The following is a 25,522-nucleotide window of genomic DNA, read 5'->3' on the forward strand; positions in this document are numbered from 1 at the left end:
CCAGAAAGAAATAAAAAAAAAAAAAACAAAAAAATTAAAAGCAGTAAAGAATTAAAAATGAGCACTGAAATAATAAAAAAAATGATCAGCAAAAAGTTAAAAATGGGAAGTAGAAAATTTAAAAAAAAAACAACACAACAAGATGTAAAAGATTATAATTGAGCAATAACAAAAAAAATTCAGTCAAAATTAAAATGATTTTTAGAAAATAAAAATACCGAACGGAAAATAAAAAAATAGCAGTAATAAATTAAAATTTTGGTGTAAAAAACATTAAAACTGAGCTGTGAAAAATTACAAAGAGAGGTAATAAATTAAAATTGAGCAGTCAATAATTTAAATATGCAGTAAACTTAAAATTATTCAGTAAAAATTAAAATTTCTGAGTAATAAATTAAAATTTTGCGGAAAAAATAAAAATTTGCTGTTAAGCTTAAAAATAGAGCAGTAAACATTTAAAATTGAGTAGTGATAAAATGAAAGAGCAGTAAAACAATTAAATTGAGCAGTAAAAATTAAAATTGAACAGTAAAAAAAATTAAGCAATAAAAATTAAAATTGAGCAGTAAAAAAAATTTGAGCAATAGGGTAAAGTGAGGTAACTTGGAACCATTGACAATTTGGGACGTTTGAGATTTTCTTATTGTTTCAGATGAGCAAAGAGAAAAGAAAGACCTTAAATAGAAGAAAGGAACGATTAAGAAAAACAGGAACAGCTTTTTTTTCCTTTTGAATCTCTAAAACAGTCAGAAAATCTTAAATTTCACAAATTGTAAATGGTTCAAAATTACCTCATTTTACAATAAATCTTAGTAGTAAAAAATTAAAATTGAATAGCACAAAATAAAACTGAGCAATAAAAAACAAAAATTGAGCCGTGAAAAATAAAATTGAGCAGTAAAAATCAAAAATTGAGCAGTAAAAAAATAAGGCTGAGAAGTAAAAACCAAAAATTGAGCCGTAAAAAAATAAAATTGAGTAAAAATTAAAATTGAGCAGTATAAAACAAAAATTGAGCAGTATAAAAATTAAATTGAGCGGTAAAAGAATAAAATTAAGCGGTAAAAATTAAAATTGAGCACTAAAAAAATAAAATTGAGCGGTAAAAATTAAAATTGAGCTGTAATGGCTCCGACAGACCTTTTAGATCAGGAAAATTTCATAAAATCAAAATTCACATCTCTTTTTTTCTTATAAGTTTAGCATAGTCTGTCCTACTTTTTTACACACTTCTTCTTCTTTTGAACATCTCACCAAATTAAATTTAGTTCAGTCCGATTTGGAGTATGTTAAAGTGGGACAGACTTATGCAAATCTTTTGAGAAAGAAAAAGACATGAATTTTGATTTCATGGAATTTTACCGATCTAAAAGTTGTGCCGGAGCCATAAAAAGCAAAAATTGAGTAATCAAAAATAAAATTGAGCAGTGAAAGCTAAAATTGAGTAGCAAAAATTTAAATTGAGCAGTAATAAAAAAAAATGAGCAACAAAAAATTGGCAGTAAAAATTGAAATTGAGCAGTAAAAAACAAAAATTGAGCAGAAAAAAATAAAACTGAGCAGTAAAAAATAAAGCTGAGCAGTAAAAATTAAAATTGAGCAGCAAAAACAAAAATTAAGCAGTAGAAAACAAAAATTGAGCAGTAAAGAAATAAAATTGAGCAATAAAAATTTAAGTTGAGCAGTAAGTAATAAAAGTGAGCAGTAAAAAATTAAAATTGAGCACTAAATATGAATTTTAGTCACTGAAATATCTAATTCTCCACAAAAATGGATTTGATATAAGATATAGAAAAATCCACGGCGCATCATGATACTTACCACTCTGCCATGTCTCTGCTCTTTGCCACAGATTAATTTATATAAATTAACATCCAAACAGGTCTAAACTAAAAACTATTTACTTTCTATCTGTGAAAACTTGCAAGATTTCCCTGATCTAATAATTCGGCTGCAGTAATAATTACCAAAAATGTTTTACCCATTTAATTTTTGGTTGCAATTGGTTTGTACAGTGACAGTTTTAAGCTTTTGGTATTGTATTTTTACTTATAAATTGCATTGGGATTGCTTTTTTACGACAGAATTCACTAGTATAGAATTCAAACTGCCAATCCCAATACACAATCTAGTGGAAAAATGCAATACCACATAGTTTTTATGAATCTTAAAAGCACTTGAAATATTAAAAATTCAAAATTTACTTATGAAGTAAAAAACTGAGGCCCGGATTTCATTGGAAACTTACACTACTGCTCAAATTTGACTTTTTTTTTTGACAAAAATAATTTTTTTGTTACAGCTCGTTCGTACAGTGATAGTTTTAAGCTTTGGGATTGCATAGTAACTTAAAAACTGATTTGGGATTGACTTTTTACAATAGAAATCACTAAAACAGAATTGAAACTACCAATCCCAATACAATATCCCATGGTAAAATGCAATCCCACATAGTTCCTATATTTTAAAAGCATTTAAAGGAATTACAAATTCAAAATTTACTAATAAAGTAGAAAACTGAGGTCCAGATTTAATTCAAAGCTTGCACTACTGCTCAAATCTGACTTTTTGCTACCAAATTTTATTTTTTGTTACAGCTCGCTTGTGCAGTGATAGTGTAAAGCTTTTGGGATTGCAGTTTTACTTATAAACTGCATTGGGATTGCTTATTTGCTACAGAATTCATGATGATGGAAGTGAAACATTCAATTCCAATACAGTACTCCGTAGTAGGATTCAATCCCACATAGTTCTTATATTTTGAAAGCATTTAAAAAAATTAGAAATTCAAAATTTACTAATAAAGTAGAAAACTGAGGCCCAGTTTTATTCAAAAATTGCACTACTGCTCAATTTTGACTTTTTTCTACCAAATTTATTTATTTTTTGTTAAGCTCGTTCGTGCAGTGATAGTGTTAGGCTTTTGGGATTGCAGTTTTACTTATAAACTGCATTGTGATTGCTTTTTACGACAAAATTCACCAGTATAGAATTGAACCTTTCAATTCCAATACAGTATTCTGTAGTAAAATTCAATCCCACATAGTTATTATATTTTGAAAGCATCTAAAATTAGAAATACAAAAAGAAAGTGGGCCCGAATTTCGTTCAAAACTTGCACTACTGCTCAAATTTGATTTTTTGTGACCAAATCTATTTATTTTTTGATACAGATTGTCTGTACAATGATAGTTAGGCTTTTGGGATTGCAGTTTTCTTTGTAAACTGCATTGGGATTCCTTTTCTACGACAGAATTGACAATGATAGAATTGAAATTACCAATCCCAATATAGTATGCCGTGGTGAAATGCAATCCCACATATTTCTAATGATTGAGGAACAAGGCCTGGATTTCTTCTGTTGATCCTGAACTCTCTTTGACCCTTTGGTTTCGTATTACCTTTCCTTTTGAATACTATTGTGGGATTCACTGTGATTAAGTCGGATTTAATTTTCAATAAAATCGTTACTTAACAGAAATATCGGATTAAGCCTAGAAATTTTCAATGTAATCGATTTTTCTGAGTCATAAATTCAGGAAACTTAGAGAAAGAATCTCTCCAACAAGAAGTTGATTTGGTTTTTGAATGGGTATCCTTATGCTTAATTTTTCCCTACTTCTGGTCATCAGGGATCATATTAGTTTAGTTTGTGAAGGAGATTGAAGAAATGAGGACTTTGAGGTGCTTTCGAAAGGCAATTCTTGTAACTTGGCATCAATATTGTGAGAGAACTTTTATCCACGGAATTCGCTACATTGAAGATCCAATGGGGAATGTCTATACTCACATTATGTGGCTAATAGTCACATCTACCTCCTTCATCCTCGCCATTATGCTAGTCAATACATTCTGGGAGGCCTACAAATTGAATCCGACGAGGATGAACGTTGAGAGTGTCAATGTTCCAATAACTGAACTAGATTTTCCAGGGGTAACATTCTGTAACGTTAACAGGATAAATATGGATAGGACGCAGGAATTCGCGGAAAATCTGTAAGATTTCTGGGAATCTCAGAACCGGGAATAATAAATTAATTTTTGTAAAACTTACCTGCAGAACTATCCCTGCAAATCTTCAGGATATTTCAACTAAAAAAATAGTCAAATGGCTCAAGAGTACTTTGGGCTTTTCTGACTATATTACGGAAGTCGATCCTGAGGATTTGGCTACACTCCAGGACATTCTGGATGCCAATAATGTCTCGGTCTCCACTATAATGCGTCTGATTCAGCAACCATGTTCTGATCTTCTATTTCGTTGTCGTTGGGAAGGAAAAATCGAAAATTGTTCCACTCTGTTCAAGAGCGTTCCGACTTTTCGTGGTTTCTGCTGTTCCTTCTATGTTCAGGCCTCTAATAAGAAATTCACAGCTCGCCGAACAAATCACTTTGGCGTTGGTAGTGGACTCTCAGTGGTTCTAGCACCAGCTTTTGAGGACAAAACCATCGATGGAGTCTACACAAAAGGTATCAGAGTGTTGATAAACGAACCAGCTGCCTATCCCGGGGACAGGAGCATTGAGAAAATCTACCCATTGGGATTTGAGAGTATGGCCAGGGTATCCGGGGAGCAGACAAACTGTTCAGATGCCGTTCGACTACTTCCCATTGAAGATCGAAAATGCTTCTTTCCCACTGAACACATTCTTAAGTACTTCGGTGTCTATCACGAGAATAATTGCGATATTGAGTGCAGAATTGATCAGACACTAAACTTCTGCCAGTGTGTACTATATTTCTTCCCAAATCCTCGTCATTTGGAAGTGTGCAATGTCACTAAAATTCCCTGCCTCGTGGACAACTACGGTGAGGGATTTTTTCAGGGAAAGTAAACGAATTTTATCTGAAAGTCATTTTTTTTCGATAGATCTCCTCAACCGACAGGATGCGAATAGTTCTACTGAAAGTTCATGCAGTTGTCCTAGCAATTGCAATGGGATTTACTACGATGTCCGATCAAATAGTGCAGCAATCACAAAAATAACGTACTCAACCTCGCCACTTTAGTAAGTACATTAGCTAAACTTCCATTATATCATTTGAAGAATTTGAATTGATTTCCCCCAAGAGAGCTTATTTCTCAACCGAATGAGTCAAAATTGGATTTAATTAAAAGGCCTCCGAAAGAAGAAAAAATCTGCGGAAAGTTGAAAAAGGAGGAAATAGTTTATACAGTGTTTTGACTTCAATACTTTGTCGTTTTTTTCAATCTTGAAGCCAAACGGTAAGAGATTTTGACGTTTGGTCTTCAATGACCCCCTCCATAAGTCGATATAATTTTAGGGGCGTTTTTCGATTTTTCGTCTTCGCTACAAAAAAAATCTTTTCTGATTTATTTCGAAAACGATTTTAGTGATTTTTTTTCATTTCAGAATATGATTTTAGTCCATTGCTAATGACCTCTATTCACTCCTTTTAACGATTTTTCAGTGTCAAATAAGGTCCTTTAAAATTATGTCCCAAACAATAAGACTTGCTTGAACGTAAAATATCAAAACATTTTAAAACGTGCACTTTTCAACAATTTTCGATTTTAGAATAAGTTTTATATTAGTTTATTAATAAGTTCTAATCGATGGCCAACCAATATCCTCCGCAACACAGCACACAGAAAAAATATTTAGTAAAATTGTAAGTAAATGTTTTTGAATTTCATATGGGGCCTTACGAAATTTTTGTAAATTGTAAAATCTATTAGAAAGTTTGCAAATATTTGTACTTTTTCCATAAACATTGTTCATTACATGACACTTTAACTAGGATTTTTTGTTCTTTTACAAACATTTGTTCGTAAAAGTTCGTAAACACACAAAAAATTGTACAAACAAATGTTGAACAAAAATGTACGGAGAAATGTTTGTCAAAGAACGAATATTGTACGTCAAGTGAGCATTTAACGAAAAATGTGTGTCAAAAATACAAACTTTTACGAACTTTTTAGTAGGTTATACGTTTTACGAGCATTTCGAAAGTCCCCAGTACAAATTCACAGACATTAAAGAAATTTTTTTCTCTGCAACTGCGAAGAAAAACTTTGCGAAGAGTTCTATTTTGCAAGTTCAAGCATTTCTCAAAGTTGAGACCCTGCTTTCCCACTGTTTTTAGGTTATAAAGTAATAGATTTAGTCATAAATTTCTGGTGGTACAGTAATTATAAAGCATTAATTTTTAACATAATTTTAACATGAAAGACATGTTTTCATTACATCCTGAATTAAAAATAAAGCTTAATCAATTTTATATTTTAGCCAAGACACATTCTGGGAGATTATAATAGATAGCAAAGGTATTATATTAGCATAGCCTAGAAGGTTACACTTCGAAATACCTCAGTTTGAATGGGTCTTTAATATCCATTCAAATGGGAAAATTTTGATACGAAACCTTTAATTCGAAATAAAATTCTAAATCCGAAAATTCTAAATTACAATTCCCCTTTACAAAAAGCTTAATAAGGTATTTCTGAATTAAGAAAATTTACATAAAATCATTAGAAAACATCGTAACCGGTTGAATAATTCTGTATGTCTTTGAGCTGAACTTTTCGGTCATATCATATACTCCCTCCGTTCCGGAAAAAGTCGTACGTTTGTGAAAAAATCTTTTTCCGAAAAAGTCATACGTTTGAGAAAAAATTAAGATTAGGGGAAAGTTTGTTGGTAAGTGTTTTATGTACCACAATTATTGTAGAGGACTATTGTGAATGTTCAGCACTTAAATTGGGGTCCAGTCTCGATGGTAAGTTGAGAAACGAATGTCTTAAAAATGCCTTATTTTTTCGCGTTTTAACGTTGGAGAAAGCTCGCTACCTTCGGACGATTTATGCTTTGCACAAATCATTTCTTCAATGTGTTATAAATGAATTTGGCTCATTAAAATATTATATTGCTAGTCCAATGCCTCAAATTTTAAGGAAACAGCTACGGGTGAAATCCATAAGGAACAAAAAGAAAAAATTGAATTGTCCGAAGCTTGAGTCATCCAAAGGTAGCGCGCTTTCCCCTACGACTCTTTTCGGAACGGAGGGAGTATCATCGGAAATGTAATTCATTGAATTTTATAATGAAAGTCTCTTTTCATAGCGATATTTTGCATCGGTGCTGGCCACAATTCCGAACGCTAAAATTCTGAACGCCAAAATTCTGAAAGCCAAAATCTCGAAAAGACAAAATCTCAAAGCAGGATCTGATCAGTTCTGGAGGAATGTGAAGAGAGAAACAGGTGAAATCCTGAAGAAAAAAAATCTCTAGGATAGTCATTCTTTCGGGCTTCTTGGGATTTTGGTTTTTCAGGATTTTAGCGTTGCGGGCTTTTGGGTTTCAGGATTTTGGCATTTTGGGATTTTGGCTTTCGGAATTTTGACCGGGACCGATTTTGCATATGCTTTCCATCTTGCTTAAAACGTGTTCGATTGGTTTTATAAATTTTTAAATTTGTCACCAACTTCAAACGTGACTTCTGACATTGTCACGTAAGCTCAAAAAGCATGTTACGGTTACAGAATCACATTTTCGAAAAAGCTTTCCTGAGATTCGAACGAATTTTGTCATATAGGGTAAGATGGGGTATTTTGGAATCATGTCTAATTTGGAACTATGATTTTTCTTAACAGTTTTAGACGGCAGAAGGGAAAAACAACGAATAAATACTCTCGAATGTAAATTCTTGTACTTATTAGTGGTTTCCTTTTTTTCTTTGACCATCTGATTCCGAATTATCTTACCCTATTGCATTGCCAGCGGTGCCAGAGTATTACAAAATACCCCTACAGGTTTATTTAGACTTTATCACTTTTGGAAAGTTAATTTTTGCTTGTACAACTCCGTGTTATGGCCTCTAACTACACAAAATTAATAGGTCCTCAACTAATTTATGAATTTCTAATAATATATGGTAGTAGCGACATATGTAGACTACATACATGAGTGAAGTTATGTTTTTTTGGAGAATAGTCATCTGTCAGCAATATCCAGTTACAATACCGACAGACATAGCAACTTAAAAAATGTTTTACTAACAACAAAAATGTTGAGTTTTGTGCTAAAAAAGCAGCATTTGTGGGGTGTGTAACTTTAGGACTTTAACATGAGAAAAAATCAAGTAAAGTACATCATTTGGCTAAAGAGACCTACAGAGAACATGCATAATCGAAAACCACCTGTGAAAATCAGTTAAAATATTTCAGAAATAGGGATTTTGAAGAAGAGGGCAAAAGGACCAAAAACAATTGATAGAGCCGATCTGCAAGCATTACTGGATGAAGATGATTACACTGGTTTTCGAGGGCACTAAACATGAATTAAAGAGGTATTTTTAAGCGTTTCTACTTATAAGGAAACATAAAAAATCAAACAAAAATTCAAAAAACCACTTCTGGAATTTAGCTTTTTTGCTATGAAAGAAAGATTTCCAGCATCGAATCAGTACAGGCGATGAGCAATGGCTATGATTTGAATATACCAAATCTAAAGTATCATAGCTTTTACCTGGTGAAGCATCAAAATTGACAAGACAGCCAAAGGAGAATGGTCAAATCCGGTCCCGGAATCGCCACGAACGGGACCTATGTCATTGGATAGACATTAGTATAGGTAACAACTTCTGTTCTGGGATCAATGTTCTAAACCATGGAGGAACAGTTCTAGAGCATAAAAACTATGTTTTAGAATGATGAAGAATGATCAAAAGTATATGGGCGCTGGTACATCTTCATACAATGATTAGAGTAGACGCATTTTGAAGATATTGATATAAGTTTGAGAAAAATGCGGGGACCAAGGACGATAAAGGCTGGGAGTCCTTGTAAAAAAGGCCTTTATCCTTCCGAAAAATTGTTGTTTTGACAACGAATTACACAAGAACTGCTAAAGTGATCTTGATGAAATTCGGTATAGGGTCACTTTATGACTTAAAGTTTTTATCCATGCATATCACCCCCTCCCTCCACCCTCCATTCTGATAGCCCCCATACAAAATGGGGGCACTTTACCTTATAACTCCTTTCTAAGACGATGTAGAAAGCTGATATTCAACAAGGGAACGAAGCTTATGGAAGACACTTTAACCATGCATGTTAATCCCCTCCTCCACCACCCCTTCTAGTAATCCTATACAAAATGAGAACATTTTGACCTTTTTTCTGAGAAGAAGTAGTTTGTTTGTAAAAGATTGAAAAAAAAAATGAATAACTAATAACGTTAACAATAATTTTCTAGATTTTATATGCATTTATAGACATCTAGTCGAATTACAGCTTTCTGCCTCCTCTTAGAAAGGAGTTATAAGGTAAAATAGTCTTATTTTGTATGGCGGCTACCAGGAGGGGTGATGGACGAAGAGTTTGGGCAGTATGGTTAAAAAGTCTTCTTTAAGCCTTGTTACCATGCTGTATTTCAACTTTCTATCTTTTCTCAGAAAGGAGTTATAAGGTGAAATTCTCTCATTTTGTATGAGGGCTACCAGAAAGGGGGACAGAGGAGAGAGATATTATACATGGTTTAAAAGTCTTCCCTAAGCTTTGTTCCCTTGTCGAATTTCAGCTTTCTACCTCCTCTTAGAAAGGAGTTATAAGGTAAAGTGCCCTCATTTTGTATGGGGGCTATCAGAATGGAGGGTAGGGGGAGGGGGTGGTATGCATGGATAAAAACTTTAAGTCATACAGTGACCCTATACTGAATTTCATCAAAATCACTTTAGCCGTTCTTGCGTAATTCGTTGTCAAAACAGCGATTTTTCGAAAGGATAAAGGCATTTTTACAAGGACTCCCAGCGTTTATGGTCCTGGGTCCCGGCAATTTTTCAATCTTATATCAGTACCTACAAAATGCGCCTACTCTGGTTTGTGGCGATTCCGGGACCAGCGCCCATATACTATTGACCATTCTCCTTTCTTAAGACGACAATTTTTTGCGTTTGGTAGGACCAATGGGGAATCATACAACACAAACTACTGAAACTGTCAATGGATATTGTTATTGATAATAACTAACTCATTTTAATTACAAATTGTTCGAAAAACAGTTGGAAAGGGTCAAAAGGAACAAACAAGCGATATTGGAATACGACAGCTCCTCATGGCATTACACTTTTATGGTTCAGATCATCCAGATCCAGATATAGTGTTCATGTATTGTCAGAGAGATGGCAATAAAGTGTAGCTAGCGTGGGCGGATAGTTTGAGTAAATTATTTTTTTCATTTTTCTAGAAATTTTCCGTCTATCACTGTACAAAAATAATTCATAAATTAGTTGAGGACATAGTCACATCGAACAGACTGGGCTTTTTTACATGGTCATTGCTTTTGCACTTCTTCATTGCTTTTTTACACGTGGAAAAAATATTCAAAAAATTGAGGCATTAAACCCATTTTTGCATCAATTTGATCTTTTTCCGTTCTCTGAGACAATATTCTGTAAAAAGAAAATGATATTTTAGTAAAATTAGCCAAATTTAAGTACCTTGAACAAAAAGCAAAAAGCAATTGCCCGGTCAATTGCTTTTTCTTGACAATCCCATATCACATAGTCCGTTAACATTCTCTATTTGAATTCACTGTTCGAAATTTCATCGACCACCATCGAAATCAGCTGATGCCAGGAAAAATCAAAACAAAGGAAATTTTACTCATAAAACTCTTGTGAAAACTTTTGATATGTATTTAAAATGAGTCTAGGCATTAGTGAAATTAAAGTTTAGTATAAAATACATGTGAATAATGTGAACTATATTGTTTTGAACAACTGAAAATATTTCCCGCCTTGGACATTTTACTTACACTGGATGGCGCTGTTCTCAGTGAATTATCTAATCGAAAACAATGAAGGTGTTATATTCACTTCTCTATTTCTCCTTTGAAAATCGATTAAAAGAGCAATGGCCCAGTCTGTTCGATGCTAGTATGTCCATATTGAGGGAAATTCCGTGCACTTGTGAGGGAAAAACTTCAATATGGACATAAATTTCTCTAGGGTGTAGATGTCATTACATTTTTGAAACGTTCTGGGGTAAAACAAAGTCTTAAAGTATTTATTTTAGCCGAGACACACTTAGGGTGATTATAACAGACGATGGAGAAAATTAACCTCAGAAACTAACCAATAAATGAAATTTTCCGAAAGTTACTGGTACATTTCGGAATATCCTCGTTTAGATGAGTCCTAAAAGGATATTTCGCTCTATAATTTTTCAGAATGTGTCAAATTCAAAAACATCAAACACCTGAGACGTAAAACGTATGATACAATTCAATTTGTGTTCTAAATTAATAATTTTCAAAACATTCACCTCGCAGAATAATGTTTAAAAAAAATTTACCTGTAAAGTTTCAGGGAAAAAAAGCTAGAACTTTAAAACATAATCTCTTTTATTAGTTAGTATTCCCAAAGAAGGCCACCCGGTAAGTTTGTCAACTTTTGGGGTCATCCCATATATTCAGTGGCTCCAAAGAGCTCTCTTGGGAAAGAAAAAGGTGGTGGAAAATTGAAAATTCCATGAGATTTCGGTGAGAATTTGAAGCTCTCTCATCAATATTTAATTTTCACCTTCATGAAAGCTCATCTCATGCTCTAGCGCTTTTTGGTGTCAGGACATTCTGTGATGTGCTACCTCTTCCCAAACAAGGATAATGAGTGTGGGTAAGGAATTAAATATTTATCGGACATTTTGCAGCAAGGACCTGAACGTGAGTTCTCACATGATCGTTCACGTGTTTTTTGGATCGCATGATTTCATGAAATTGCGTCGCGATTTGCTGTCTGATTTCGTCGTCCTTATTGGTGAGTGACACCCAGAATTTCTCTCCCAAAAAAAAAATTGACTCCAATCCAGCATTAAATATTTATAAGGTTTTCTATATTGCTCCCCGAATAGCAAATCTGGGTGGAGTGTTCAATCTTTTTCTGGGCATAAGTATCCTCAGCATGTTGGAGGTGCCCTATTTTGCCACAGTCAGACTCTACATGAATTTCCGACGTCTTGAGGAGGAGCTGAAAAAGCGAGATCTCTTCATCAGTCGTCTCCATGTCCAGGCACTTCAAGTCAAAGGACGATTAACTGTCATGCATCACAAATAATTGATTAACATTCCTTTATTGATTCACCTTGGCTTTTTCTTCTTAAGCATCAACTCTTTTTGTCTTTTGACTTCTATACACGCCTTCTTCTTAATTTTCTTTTTTTTATTGTTTTCTCATTCAGAGCTTTAAGCTACTTTTTTGTTTTCGTGGGGAGTGTTTAGCCGCCAAATTGAGAAATATCTCTTCCACTTCTATTCATACAATTTTATCGTCATTTTAAGAGATTTGTTGTCTATACAGCTATTTGTTTTTTTTTTCTTCCCTCTCTTTGTAATCTCTAACAGTAAGAAATTTGATTTAAATCGCATTATATGCTAACATTTTTTTTTTCATCTCTAGACTTCACTTCTTTGCAGCATTGATATTGTCTTCTTTATTTGTTTGTTCATAGCTTATTTATTAGTGTTCTTATGTTTTTCAAACTCAAATTGTTTTTAATTAAATGCTACAAGAAGAAAAGACATAGCTTCAGATGAGCATTGCTTCCTTTTTAAACTTGATACCTTACAGGAAGTTATTATTAGACTTTTGGAGTAAGTTCGATCGAAAAAGAAATTTAGACCACGCCCCATTAAGAGGCTGTGACTAAATAAAATTGAAACGTTTGCGTTTTTTAATTGTAATACAAAAATTTCCATGAAAACTGCAACGAATATAGTCAGGTGTGGTAACTGGATCGTTTTTCGATCGTGCTACTTAAACGCTTGTTTTTGGACTGATAAAATTATTTTTCACTTGTTCTAAATTCATAGAATTAGTCACTGTTTCATTCAGAAACATAATGTAAAAAAAATTATCAAAAATATAAAAGAAAATTTAAAAATGGACTTACGGTGATTTTTGTTCAAAGAAACTACAGAAAACCTAATGAACTTTGGGAAAGATTTTAATAAACTTCTTAATAAAAGAAGGACAATGTTGTCTAAAAGCTTTTAGAGAATTGTTTAACAGAATTTTCAGCAATTTTTTTTTAAATAAACTTAACAGGAAAAAAAGCTTTTAAGACTCTGAAAAGCATTTTTATTCAATTTTTCATCATTGAATTTACTTGAAGGAAAAGTCTTCTTCGCTTCCAACAGCGTTTGAAGTATATTTTTCAAGAATAAAATATTTTCCACAATATTTCATTCGTTTTTTTATCTAATTTTCCCACAAAGAAAAGCCCATTAGGAAATGTTTTTGTAGAATTTATTGTGGAAATGTTCTTGTCCTGTACAAAAAAAATATCTAGTTGTGGAAATGGATTAATAGTGAATTTTAAACAGAGAACACTCATAAAACACTTCAAAATAAAGGAAAATTGAAGCTACGTTTCAATTCTTTTACTTAAAAGAAAGTTAATATATTCATTCTAAAAAAATAATGGTTTATGAACTATTCAAAAAATTACTAAAATCAGATTAATATGAGAATTTATGGCGCTATTTCAATTAAAAATGAACATGTTCTTTTTTTAGAACTTCACTGTTCTCAAATGCTTCTGCATTACCGACTTTTCTTTGTGTAGGTTCCTATCTTGAATATTTTCTCTATTCCACAAAGTGTTCTAAAAGCACCAAACAGTCGTGACAGGAACCAACACAAAGAAAACTCCTGGATAACATAATGGTGATAGTCCAATGAAAAATGAAAACGTATTTTTATCATTTTACTGTTCCTAAGTGCTTTAACGTAATCGAAATTTTTTTCGTATTATTTCCTGTCATGACTGTTTGGTGGTTTTAGAACACTTCGAGGAATGGAGAAAACATTCGAGATACATGATCGAGATGATCGAGATACATATTCTGAATGTTCTCCCCATTCCTCGAAATGTTCTAAAACCGCCAAAAAGCCGTGACAGGAAACAATGCGAAGAAAAGCCGATTGTGTAGAAGCATTTAGGAACAGTAAAGTGATAAAAATACGTTTTCATTTTTCATTGGAATATCACTAATGTCACCATTATGTTTTCCAGGACTTTTATTTGTGTTGGTTCCTGTCACGACTGTTTGGTGGTTTTAGAACATAACGAGGACTGGGAAAAACAGTCAAGATAGGAACCAACAAAAAGAAAAATCGATAATGCAGACACACTTGAGAACAGTCATGTGCTTAAAAACATGTTAAGGACAAAAATTTGTCCTTTTTGTTTTGCAATGGAATAGTACCACTATGGAAATCTTTTATGGTAAATTCTAATGAGCCTTTTTGGTGTAAGAAAATTTCTTTAGAAGCATTATTCTCAAGTTTTAACGCAATTTTCTTTTAAAAAAAATCATTAACTAGAACGTTTTTGTACTTCCTTGTTTAAATACGTCAAAATCAGGTCTTACTATCTTCTTCCTAAAATAATCCAAGTAAAGGATTTTATTAATATCAATAAGTCCAAATTAATAAAGATTGGAATAAGGTTGGACTTTTTTTTAAAAAAAAGCTTGTTTCTTTGTGTTGGAAAACGAGAGATGATACTCCAAAAATATTCTTCTCAAACTTTTTCAAATTTGGATCCAATCTCACTAAGATTCTGGCTACGACCTTGTTTGACAGATCTTGAAAAGGGGCGTGGCATCTTTTGCCGTTTCTCTTTGCCTTTCAAATTTTAACAACGTTTTAAGATAGTGCATTATTAGTCGTATCGAAATACTTTATTTGTTTTACAATGTAATCTGCTGATCGTAGATCACCCAGGAACGCCTACCTCGTAGTGTGGATACTTCTTCCATGTTCCCGGAGTTTTTGGACAGAGACGGTGAATTTTTATTACGTTTTATCTTAGTGAAAATGTCTTTTTTCTCGACATTCAATTGGTTGCACCGGGCAGGACTCGAACTCACAACACTGTGAGTCAAGCCGACGATCTATCCGCCCAAGAGCCAACGGTCTTGCGTATTACGCCACTGAGATCCCCGAGATATTGGATCAAAAATAGGGACTTTTATGGTTGGGTTTATTGATGAGAGGCCACTTTGTTTTAGCCTTCAAAAGTACAAACAAATAAATGGACAAATCAGTAGATGAGTGAGCGATTGCATTAAGAAGTATTCAAATTAGAGGTGTAGCCCTGTTCCCGTCCAAGAAGCAAAATAGCTGCCTTATAGAACCAAGTATTAAACACCCTTTTAAAAGACTTAAAGTGAGAATTTTCTTTTGAAATTCCTATAGAATAGTAGTCTCTGATAGAATAGACTAGATAGTAATCTCTGTGATGGAACCAAGAGCGTTATAAGCAAATAAAAAGATTTTCGGTTGTATAGTGTCTTACTTAAGGAATCCTACAAGACTATATTAAGAAAAAATTGCTTCTTGGGCGAAGGTCTTGAAGGTCAAATCCTAAATAGCATTCAATTTTATTGGTTTTTTCAGAATCTAATAGAACATTTTCCGTTAATAATTAAATCCTAATTAAAATTTTGCCAAAAAATCTTGACTGATAAAAAATTATAGCAGTTAAGTCATATGGTTAAGGCTTTGGTCTGAAACCCGTATTAACGAACCATCGCTTTATTTATTTATTTATTTATTTTTTGGGAATAATGCATTGAATCGGTCGGAGTTACAAAAGGGGCATGGTATCATTTTCGCTCATTTGTTCTAAAAATCTCAATAATTTAGTAGGACACCGAATAAAATTAGGACCTTGTTTTTGGGACAACACTGAATAGATACAAAGAGATCTGCAAGAGGACAACGCAAAGAAGTAGGCGAGGCTTAGAATATAGAAGTAAGTTATTATCAATTTACCAACTTCATAGCATCCATTGCAAATATTGCCAATTTTTATTAAAATTTTACGAAGAAAATCAATAAAGATAGTAAATATTGCAGGTTTGTTCAATAAATTATTTAGAAGGAGGTAGAGCTACATTAAACTGTGGCTACATTAAAAAACGTTGTTTTCTTGCATAATTTCTAAATGAAGCTTGACGTAGCTATAAATGAATTTAGATCCAGAAATGTTTTGTCTATCTAAATTACATTACATTAAAGTTCAGCTCCTTTTAAAAAAATATGCGAAAACACGTTTTCAATGTAGCCCTAGCTCAGTGTATGCCTTAAAGCCTAATACCGGTTTCATACTGGAGGTTTAGCCCAGTTTCCGAAGGTCTCAAAAACCCAAAGAGCAACCGTTTTTATTGATTTTTTAGAATCGACCAGATCATTTGTTTTTAGTAGTCGAAAACTTATTTAATTTTTCCCAAAAAAATCTTAATTGATAAGAAGCCATATGGCTAAGCCTTAGGTCTGAAGCCCGTATAATCCTTAAACTGGGATGGGATACTGAAAGTCCAACCCATGTTCAAATTCGTAACTTTAGTTTGTCCTGAGAGTGCTGTTCTATCCTAATAAAAATACCTAAATTGTCAAAATATTTACATGGTTTTGTCAAAAATCTTCAAGGGGGCGTGGTTTAAAATTATTTCCAAGAGAAACTTACTGAAAAAGTCCAATAATATCTCAATGTCAAATATAAAATTGAAAAAAAAGCTATGCTCATCTGAAGGGGTCCCGAAGAAAAGTTTCTTTTACTGGCAAAAAAAAATAATGACATGATTATATGTTATTTCAAATGTTTGTCATTTATCCTCAAATATGTACAAGAGAATGCCTAATATTAGCCAATATTGGGGCAATACACGACATTCGACTAAAAAATACCCAATTCAATGCTATATTTTGTCGTAAATATATCCACAGAGTCTATTTTTAAAAGACCAAAATATCCGTCTTTTTCTCAAGTCTTACAAAAATATATTAAAAATACATTCTAAGATGAAATGATATGTAATAATTAATGAAAAAATAGTGTTAGTGTCTTCAAGAGAATTCTCAAAGCGATTTTTTTGTTGCACAATTATTATTTTTTTTTATGTATACCTATATTTTTTTTAATATTCACCTAGTTAATGTGATTTTTTTCCTAAATAAATGTCTTCTTTGTCTCAATGATTAGCATTATTTTTTATCTACAAAAAAAAATGCATTGATCTCCTGAAGTTTTCCCATTGATTTGGGGCTCAATTGAAGTGGAAAAAATTCAGGAGAACTCTTCGTGGGAACTTGTCCTTTTCATTCTTCCTCTAGAAAATGTTGGGATGAAGAATGATTTATTTTAAAAGACATGAATTTCTAACATTTTTTATAGATTATTTACACACAATACTCTTCACATAAATCTGCAAATATATCCAATTAGTGAATTGTATTGATCATTTCACATTTAATTTTGTTTATCCTCCTTTCTTATCTTTTTTACCTAATAAAAAGTGCACAAGCAGCCGTTTTGGAATGATTTCTTTCACTTGGTTAACATCGGTTTTTTAAATTTTCAGATGTCTCATACGATTTTACACGAGTTTCATATGACTAGCATGCGACATGCGCTAAATTGAACAAATAACTATTTTTTTATGATATTACCTTCTAGAATTCACTTTTCTATTCTTTTTTTTGGTATCCTTTCCTAAATTTATGAATATAGTAAAATCTACAAAAAATGACCTAAGCGATATTCCCATAATAATGTCAAATATTTCATTAGCTACAAATATATTAATAATAAAATCCTAATTAATTATTGTCTATCAATATGAATTTTCCTCTTAAAATTTTTGCTATTTCCATTCCATTTGGAATTATGGGGTAAGAAGGGTTGGAAAAGGATAGGAATTAAAAAGCATGAATCTAAAAAAATTTATAATGCATAAATTATTCGCCCAAAAAAAAAAAAGAAAAAGAGAGAACTGCGAGAAATGTAAGAAAAGCATTGAAAAAGTCATGAAAAAAGTATTGCCGTTCGAATTGAAAGTTGAATGATATGCAAATGATCTCGCTGAAGAGTCTTGTGAAAAAGGGAGCGAAATTTTCTAATTAGGAATCCTAATTAAAATTGAGGATTTCAATCGCGCATCTGAGAAAAAACATGATTTTTGCTTAAATTGCAATTAAGAGTCAAATATCGCAATTTTGTGCGTTTCCGTTGCGAAATTGGAAGTTCTGTTGAGGCAGTTACACAGTTAAACGCATTAAAAGAGGTTATGTCAAACGAGGTTATGTTAAATCTAACCTCAAATTGAACAAACACAAATTTTAGGTTAGGTAGCATTCAAACATTTCCTTAAAAATTCAAATTTTTAGTAAAATGGTCATATCAAACCCAAAAACACGTTTTAGTATGTCTTCTCAGGCGCATTTTTAGTTGCAAAATTTTAACCTTAAAAACCTAATTAAAACAATCTTTAGCTGATTGATAAAGATCCACTCAAAAATGTTTTAAATTTAAATATAGAATCTCAGGGGAAACTGGGGCACCACTGAACACGGGGTGGCTCCGAATGCTGCGATTTATTACACTAAGAAAAAAAACTGTAGACTTGAAACAACTCTATCGCCGAGTTGAATTAACTCGAAGAATATCAATGCAATTCTTACTCTTTTTTGGTGTAAAATGTCATCTCGACCGAAGTATATGCTTAAGTGTTTTCGTTCTAAGAATATACTGCAGTCAAGAAAATTTTCATTTGACAAAGGTCATATCGAACATCATCTAGAAATAAGCCTAACAAGTGTTTTATGAAGACATGTGCGTGCATCATACGTGATATTTCGCTCGAAACATAGGGAACTTGAGGTCAAAAAAATATTTATAAAGAAAATATTAAAATAAAAAAAAACCTTAATTGCAAAATCTATCCATTTTAGGATTTGAAAGAGTTATTTTAACTCCAAAACAGAATTATTTAACTCTTGAAACGAGTTGTTTTAACTCTTAAAAAGAGTTATTTTACCACTTAAAAAGAGTTATTTACACTCTCTTGTCATGTAAATTTTAGGATAAAAAAGTTGAAACAACTCTTCCTAATATTATATCTAAATAGAAGTAAAATCAACTCTAAAATATAGTTAATCGAAAATCACAACGAAAAAGAGTTAATTTAACATCGATTTGAGTAAGTTTTACTCGTTTATTTTTCTGAGTGTAGATATTGGGCTTCAGAGAGAACGAGACCTTTATAAATTCATAGATTTTATAAGGATGTTCGGACACTGCAGAAACGATCTTCATAGTTCAAGTAGTTTAGAAAAAAACAGTGTTCGGAGCTACCCGGTTGTGCCCCAATTTCCCCTATGCACTTCTTTGACAAAAAAGTCCCTTAACCAAAATGTTTAGGTTAGGTTATATTAAGGTTAACCTAAAAAATATTGAAAGATACTTTATGAGACAAAAGCTTCCAATTTATGCGGTTAAGGTGTTTTTGATTAATTAATAAGCTCCAGTGAGAACTGATCTAAAAATTCATTAGAGTTTTAAATCAATTCTAACCTCAAAAGCACAGGAAGTCTGGTAAAACCTTCTATGGAAAGTTTACTAGAATTCTTAAAAAAAATAGATTGCAGATTTATGAATTATCTGATAGATTGGACCTGAAAATTAACTATTGAAAAATTTTAATAATTAATAAGACAGGTTATTTTGTATCTAACCTTAAAAATAAGAAAATATTTCAGAGAGACGCAGTCTTAAAATTTTTTAGAAGTAAATTTTGATATTTTGCGCGACAAATTGAACGTTTCACCATAATATTGGTTACAAGACTGCATGGAATTTCCAAATTTTAAATTTTCTAACCCCAAAAAAGCTTTTAAGATACGATTTAATGTCCCATGGAGGGTTTATTTGTTTTTAAAATATGTAATTCTCAGCACAAAACGTAAAGATGAAAATTTTATTGTTTTTTGCAACAAAAAGCGCTCGCTGAAAAACATTTGACAATTTTAAAGATTTCTTCAATGAGAAGTGTATAGCATATTGAAGGTTATGTTCGACATAACCTCAAATTGCAAACTAACTTCTTAGCTGTATAAAATATAATATATAGATGTATAAGAAGCCTTTTGAATAGCAAACGCTCTCTTGCTTCCGATTGAAAAATTTGTGACTTTTAATGTTAGAACTCTATTAGATTTTTTAATGCAAATTCTAACCTTAAAATTTATCTTTTTTTCTATAAATTTGACCTCTTTATGTAGAAATATAAAATTGATTGAAATTAATTTAGTAAAGTCAGCAAATGTTTAAGCGAAACAAATAATTTTAAATTAAGAATTTTCATTTATACGGAAAAGTAATTTTTAAGGTTATGTCATTGTTAGTTGCAGTATTGTATTGAAAATGCTACCATTTTCAATAGAAGAAAGTTAGAATATTGAAAACGCTTTTGAATAGTTAAATTTTCCTTTAATAAATTGTGAGTAATAAAAGATCTTCGAGACCTTTGACAAAATTTGAGGTTAAGCTTAACATAACCTCATATCCCAGAGCCAAATAAAAGGATTAACCCTTTAACGACGAGACACTTTTTACGGACTGAAAATCAACAATAAAAATTAAACTGGGAAACATAATCAATGATAAGTCTTACATCTAACCTTGGAAAGTCCAACAGAGTCTGATTCGGTGTATTTTGTGCTTCTATGAACGATAGGGACAAAAATAGCCCAAAAATTTAAGTAATTTTTCTGACAATACCAATGAATAATATTTTTCGCTTTAATGAAAAAGATTCCGTATGAGTATTGTAGTTTTTATTGCCAAAAGGGTTTTGCTTAAAAGAATTGGAAGTATAAAAAATGAATAAAATCAATTATGAATTATTATTATTATTATTTAATCAAAAGAATAGGGTCATCCCTTTTACAATTGTGATAATTAAAATAAATCAGAAAAAAGAGGAACATAAAAAATAGAGAATGACAAGAATTTAAAATTAAGAAAGTTCAAGAAACAAATTGAATGCTTCTAGGATCCAGCCTGAAGATAGAAATTACGAATAGCAGCCGCAGAAATACGGCAATCACTCGAAAGAGAATTAAACAGAATAACGCCTTTTACAAAAAGCGACCGATAGAGGCAGTCATGAATTTGATAATTTAAAAAATCGCCATTTTTGAGCTTAAATATTTACTACATAGCAAATAGCTAGAGACTTCAAAAAAATATTCTAGATTCCTTCAACCTTCTACTTTACAATTACGTATAAAAATAAGAAAAAAATAACTTTAGGTAGTCAGGAAAAATTATTTTCTTTATGGGACACCGGTTTTCCAATCGTCCTTAAAGGATTAAATTAGGAAATATTGAAAAATTTAAAAGCTCAACTAAAGATTCCGATATTCGAAACTGTTTTTTCATTTTATTGAAAATCTCCGCTCTGAATTCAATTGTAAATTTCCAATTCAAATTAGGTGTTCCTTTTAGAAAATTCCGTTCAAATGGAGAGAGTGAGAAGAATGAGAATTTAAGTCATGTGAAAGTCTCCCTTGAGGATACGTGTAAAAGTTTTTTTGAACTGCTGATTGGCAAGAGCATAGCAAAAGGGATTCATGGGACTGTTGGCATAGCAGAGGAAATAAGAAAACATGTAGAGATGCTCATTGGTGCATGGAGGTGATTTACAGAAGCCCTCCACGAGGGCCAGTACATGATATGGCGTCCAGCAAGCCACAAAAGCTCCCAGAATGAATGAAATTGTCCTGAAGGCTTTTCTTGCACGATTTTCAGACTTGGACTTCTGTCGACCAGCTCCTGGCCCTCCCGGAGACTTCTTTTTGCCTTTCAGGCGCTTCCCTATGGACCGGATAAAATCCCCACGGCGCCTGGAATCGGTGGAAGAAGGGGGTTCGGGTGCAGCCGAGACACTCGGTGTGGCTGCATCCGTTGAGGATTTCGTTGATTCGGCCTTGTGGGCATCGATGTGGCAGGTGTCCTGGACGATGGACGTCACCGGTTTCTGGTCCGGCCGATCAACTGAGACGGCTGTGTGGAATTTGGCATGATCCGGGGGCTGGAGCTGGGCCGTGGCACGAATGAGGGCTTTGTGGAGGAGACTGGGATTGGCGGCACTTTGGTTGGGGGCGGCTGGACGCGCGGGTGGGAGACTAATTGACGTGGGTGGACTCTCATTTGGTGGCGACGGCACAACCACCGAACTCTCGTCCATGAAGCGCAGATCTGCCCCATCCATACCCCCTAGAATGTCATAAGTGAGATTATACTCACCATGGCTACTCACCGTTAAGCTTCGGGGACGCACCGAAGCTTTGGGGCTATCTGCCACGGGAGGACTACTCTGGAAGGCGTCCGGAGGTGGTAAAATGGGATGGGAAAGGCGCAGCCGATGCTGCTCGGGTGGGATCTCAGGAGGGGCAATATCCTGCGGAGAAATGGGGGATTGAACAGGAACGGGCTGAAGGGGGACTCTATCAAGCGTACTTTGTCCATTTTGGGTGTCAAGAAGGCTCGTCTCCTGAATTCTAGGCAAATTTGGTGTTAAAGGCGACGGTGTCTTCTTTGGCACCTCACTGGCCTTCTGACCTATCGCACCATTGACCCTGGCAGCCAGAACTGGGGCATGAACACCAACCATCAACCCTGCAATGGAGGAACGCTTTCTCTCCTGTTGCACCTTCTTCTGACGCTCCTGCTGTTGCTGCTGGGCTGAACTTTCTTCGTCCGAATCAAAAGCCGGACTGCTGGATCTTTCACTCTTGTCCCCCTCATTGGCATCTTTATCCCTGCGCTTTTCTCTTCCCTCTTTGTGTGTCTTCTTGTTGGTTTCCTCCCCAAAATTGGCCTGATTGGAAGATGATGATGATGATTGTGGCACTGTGGATGTTTGAGTAACACTGGGCAGGGCTTTTGGTTTGTCCTGACTCAGTAGTGTGCTCTGTGTCTTTGATATCCCAATTCCAGCAGCCCTTCCTGCCATTCCAGTCATTGCTCCAGCACTCAGAGCCACCATTGATTGCATCTTTCGCTGCTTGGCTTCACTCTTTTTCTGCATCTCATAGGCAGTCTTGTAGATGCCACCATAGAGGACAAAGAGTACCACTAGTGTTGTCCAGTAGTAACCAATAATTAAGGCAGTGTTGAACACAGGATCCTTGAGGAATTGTACAGCACACTGACCCGGCTGCAAGTCCCGATAGCCCACAAAGTGTTCCCACCCAAAGATTGATATGAAGAATAGGAGAGCTGGAATTATCCATGTGATTGTCACCATCCAGATCACTTTCTGTTTTGTGCGCCAGCTGCGGTACTTGGCGGCTATTTTAACTGAACAGAAGCGATCTATTGTTATGAGTAAGACGGTGTACTGAGACACGAGGCACACGGTATAGTCCACGGAGAGCCAGAGATCACAGAGCAGAGGACCAAGATCCCAATACCCCATCAGCACGTAAACCGTGTAGAAGGGCATTGAAACAGTTCCTGCAGGGGATCATTTCATCATCACAAATTGTCATGCAAACAAGAGAAAGGGCTTCTTTGCAATACTGTAACTTTTTTTTTTAGCCCCGCCCACACAATTTAAACTCACGCCTTTTTTCTAGAGTAGCGTCCCATTTTGGAGATAAGCCACGCCCGGAAATTTCACTATGGGCGGAGCCTAAAGGTCCTTGCCCCTCAAAGTGTGCTAAATCTCTTTTATTCCTTGCTTTTGAAAAGATATTGACAATAAAGAGTGTTTGGAAAATACCTTACGTTTATTGCAAGGAAAGGAAGGCAAAACACAACCCCTTGAGAAGTTGGCCTTTCTATATGGAGCTAAGGGAAGAGCACCAGCGATCGGCAGTATTCCTCGGATCGTCAAGTTATTGTCATATTATTGCACCAATTAAAATAAACTTTTAGAAAATCATTAGCTACTTTTCATCATTTAATTCTTACAAGAATACAGTGCATTAGTGTAGATTTAATTTATAAAACCAATTTTCCGTGAGACATCTGATTAAATTCGTGACGATCCAAGGTACAGAGTACACAGTAGCAATTACATCTATTTTTTATTATTTTATTGTAAAATTTTAAAGTTCAAACGCACAGATATAGTTAAATGGATCACTAATATACCTATTAGCATTACACAAAAATACAAAATAGTATTTTGAGGCTTATATTTTCAACTAAATATCGAGTATGTCTCTTAACATTCCGATCCGGGGTGCTTTTCCCTTATTTGAAGCCAATTCCTAAATTGATCTCGGACTCAGGTCAAGGTGCTCGAGAAAAAAATTTATTTAAACAAAAATTTGGTATATTTATTCCTCCATACGGAAAGGTATCTTATAATATGGAAAAACTTTTCACTTTTTAAATATTTAGCATAACGGTAGCGAGTGCAGAAAAAAATCCCATATAAATTTAAATCGAAGTATGAGAAAGTGGCTTCAAATTTCAGGCAACTTGCCAGGGAGTTGGCAAAATAGGACTTAGCCACGCCCACTCGATAGTTGCATCTTGTTAAAAACAACATCCATGTGTTTGTATTACTCCTACTCAAAACTAGGGATGGGTTCTGAAAGAGAGAAGTTCTGGGAAAGACAAATTCCGAAAATTATTGTATGTAACTTAGAATTCGTACTTCATGAAAGATTTATCAGAGGCGTGGCCTATTTTTTTAGTTTCTGTGATATTTTGAGTATCACTCCAGGGTGAATTTTTGGAGGAGGTTTTCTTAGGAAGTGCTTGATTAATCCTGTTTTTCATACATTTTCACATCGATAAGAAACGTTAACTGAAGTGGGCGTGGCTTATTATTATTTTTCTGTTACTTTTTCAAAATAAAATCCTGCTTCTGTAGGAAAACGGAAATTTCGCTGGAATATTCTTCATTTAACATTAAAAATTGTGAAATAAATAAGCTGTACTCTAAAACAAATCTCTTGTCAAATTGACAAGAAAAGTTTTCCAAAAGGATGTTCTTCCATATAGACTGTGGAAAAGTTTTGTCAAATCGACGACTAATTGTATACTGTTAAAACTTTGTCAAAAGGATGTTTTTTCATATAAAATGTGAGTAAAAGTTTAGTCAAACTAGAAAATTACAAAATTTTAACAAAATCCATTTGTCCTTTTAACAAAATATTTCTTATTCAGAGTAGCTAGCATTTACTCTTTAAAGGGCGTGGCCCATTTTTTCGTGGGGATCTTATTCAGAAAATGAAATACTACTTTTCTGGAAAATCTGAGATTTCGTACCAAACTCCCTTGTTAACAAATAACATTAAAGAAAAATTTCACCCGTGGCTGATTATCAATTATTCCGAGGGCGTGGCTTTAATTAATTTTTCTGGCAACTTTATTAGAATGTTAATTAGTATAATCTCTGATGTAAAATCTGAGATTTCGTACAAAATTTCCTTTTCAAATATTTACTGTTAAAGATTTCAACTGTGCCTGACTAGCAATTATTCCAAAACGGGACGTGGTCTAAATTTATTAAATGTTTGGGCTGGCGTGATTAGTGTATGATTGAAAATTTTCCGGGGATTCCAGTGCAGTGGGAATGGAGTCACCTCAAGATTAAAGGCAGGATCACATTGACAATAAAATGCTCGCCGTATTTCGTTAATTTTCGCATTTTCATTGCAATTCTTATGCAAATTTTCCATTACCGTATTA

At 33.7% G+C, this 25,522-nt stretch overlaps 2 protein-coding genes across 2 annotated transcripts in view; one reads left to right on the plus strand and one right to left on the minus strand.

Annotated features, from left to right (window-relative positions):
• The first annotated feature begins 3,670 nt into the window (after window positions 1–3,670).
• Window positions 3,671–12,115, plus strand: LOC129798748 (sodium channel protein Nach-like). Its single transcript, XM_055842061.1, has 5 exons — window positions 3,671–3,996; window positions 4,061–4,809; window positions 4,871–5,009; window positions 11,603–11,778; window positions 11,873–12,115. Exons 1-5 carry the CDS (start codon window positions 3,671–3,673, stop codon window positions 12,073–12,075), a joined length of 1,593 nt encoding a protein of 530 aa, XP_055698036.1. The 3' UTR covers window positions 12,076–12,115.
• A 9,241-nt stretch (window positions 12,116–21,356) lies between these two features.
• LOC129798749 (muscarinic acetylcholine receptor M4) overlaps window positions 21,357–25,522 on the minus strand; it is a 63,261-nt gene continuing 59,095 nt past the window's right edge. Inside the window, exon 3 of the mRNA XM_055842062.1 lies at window positions 21,357–23,329. Within this exon, the coding sequence (XP_055698037.1) occupies window positions 21,357–23,329 (1,973 nt within the window). The remainder of the gene's footprint in view (window positions 23,330–25,522) is intronic.

Source organism: Phlebotomus papatasi, chromosome 1 (genome assembly GCF_024763615.1).
Source record: "Phlebotomus papatasi isolate M1 chromosome 1, Ppap_2.1, whole genome shotgun sequence".
Lineage (NCBI taxonomy): Eukaryota > Metazoa > Arthropoda > Insecta > Diptera > Psychodidae > Phlebotomus > Phlebotomus papatasi.

Bases quoted from the DNA above. Each gene is read 5' to 3' on its own strand.
- LOC129798748 (XM_055842061.1), top strand. From the start codon at position 3,671: ATGAGGACTTTGAGGTGCTTTCGAAAGGCAATTCTTGTAACTTGGCAT. The intron at 3,997-4,060 runs GTAAGATTTCTG...ACTTACCTGCAG, and splicing joins CAGGAATTCGCGGAAAATCT to AACTATCCCTGCAAATCTTC. The intron at 5,010-11,602 runs GTAAGTACATTA...CATTCTGTGATG, and splicing joins TACTCAACCTCGCCACTTTA to TGCTACCTCTTCCCAAACAA.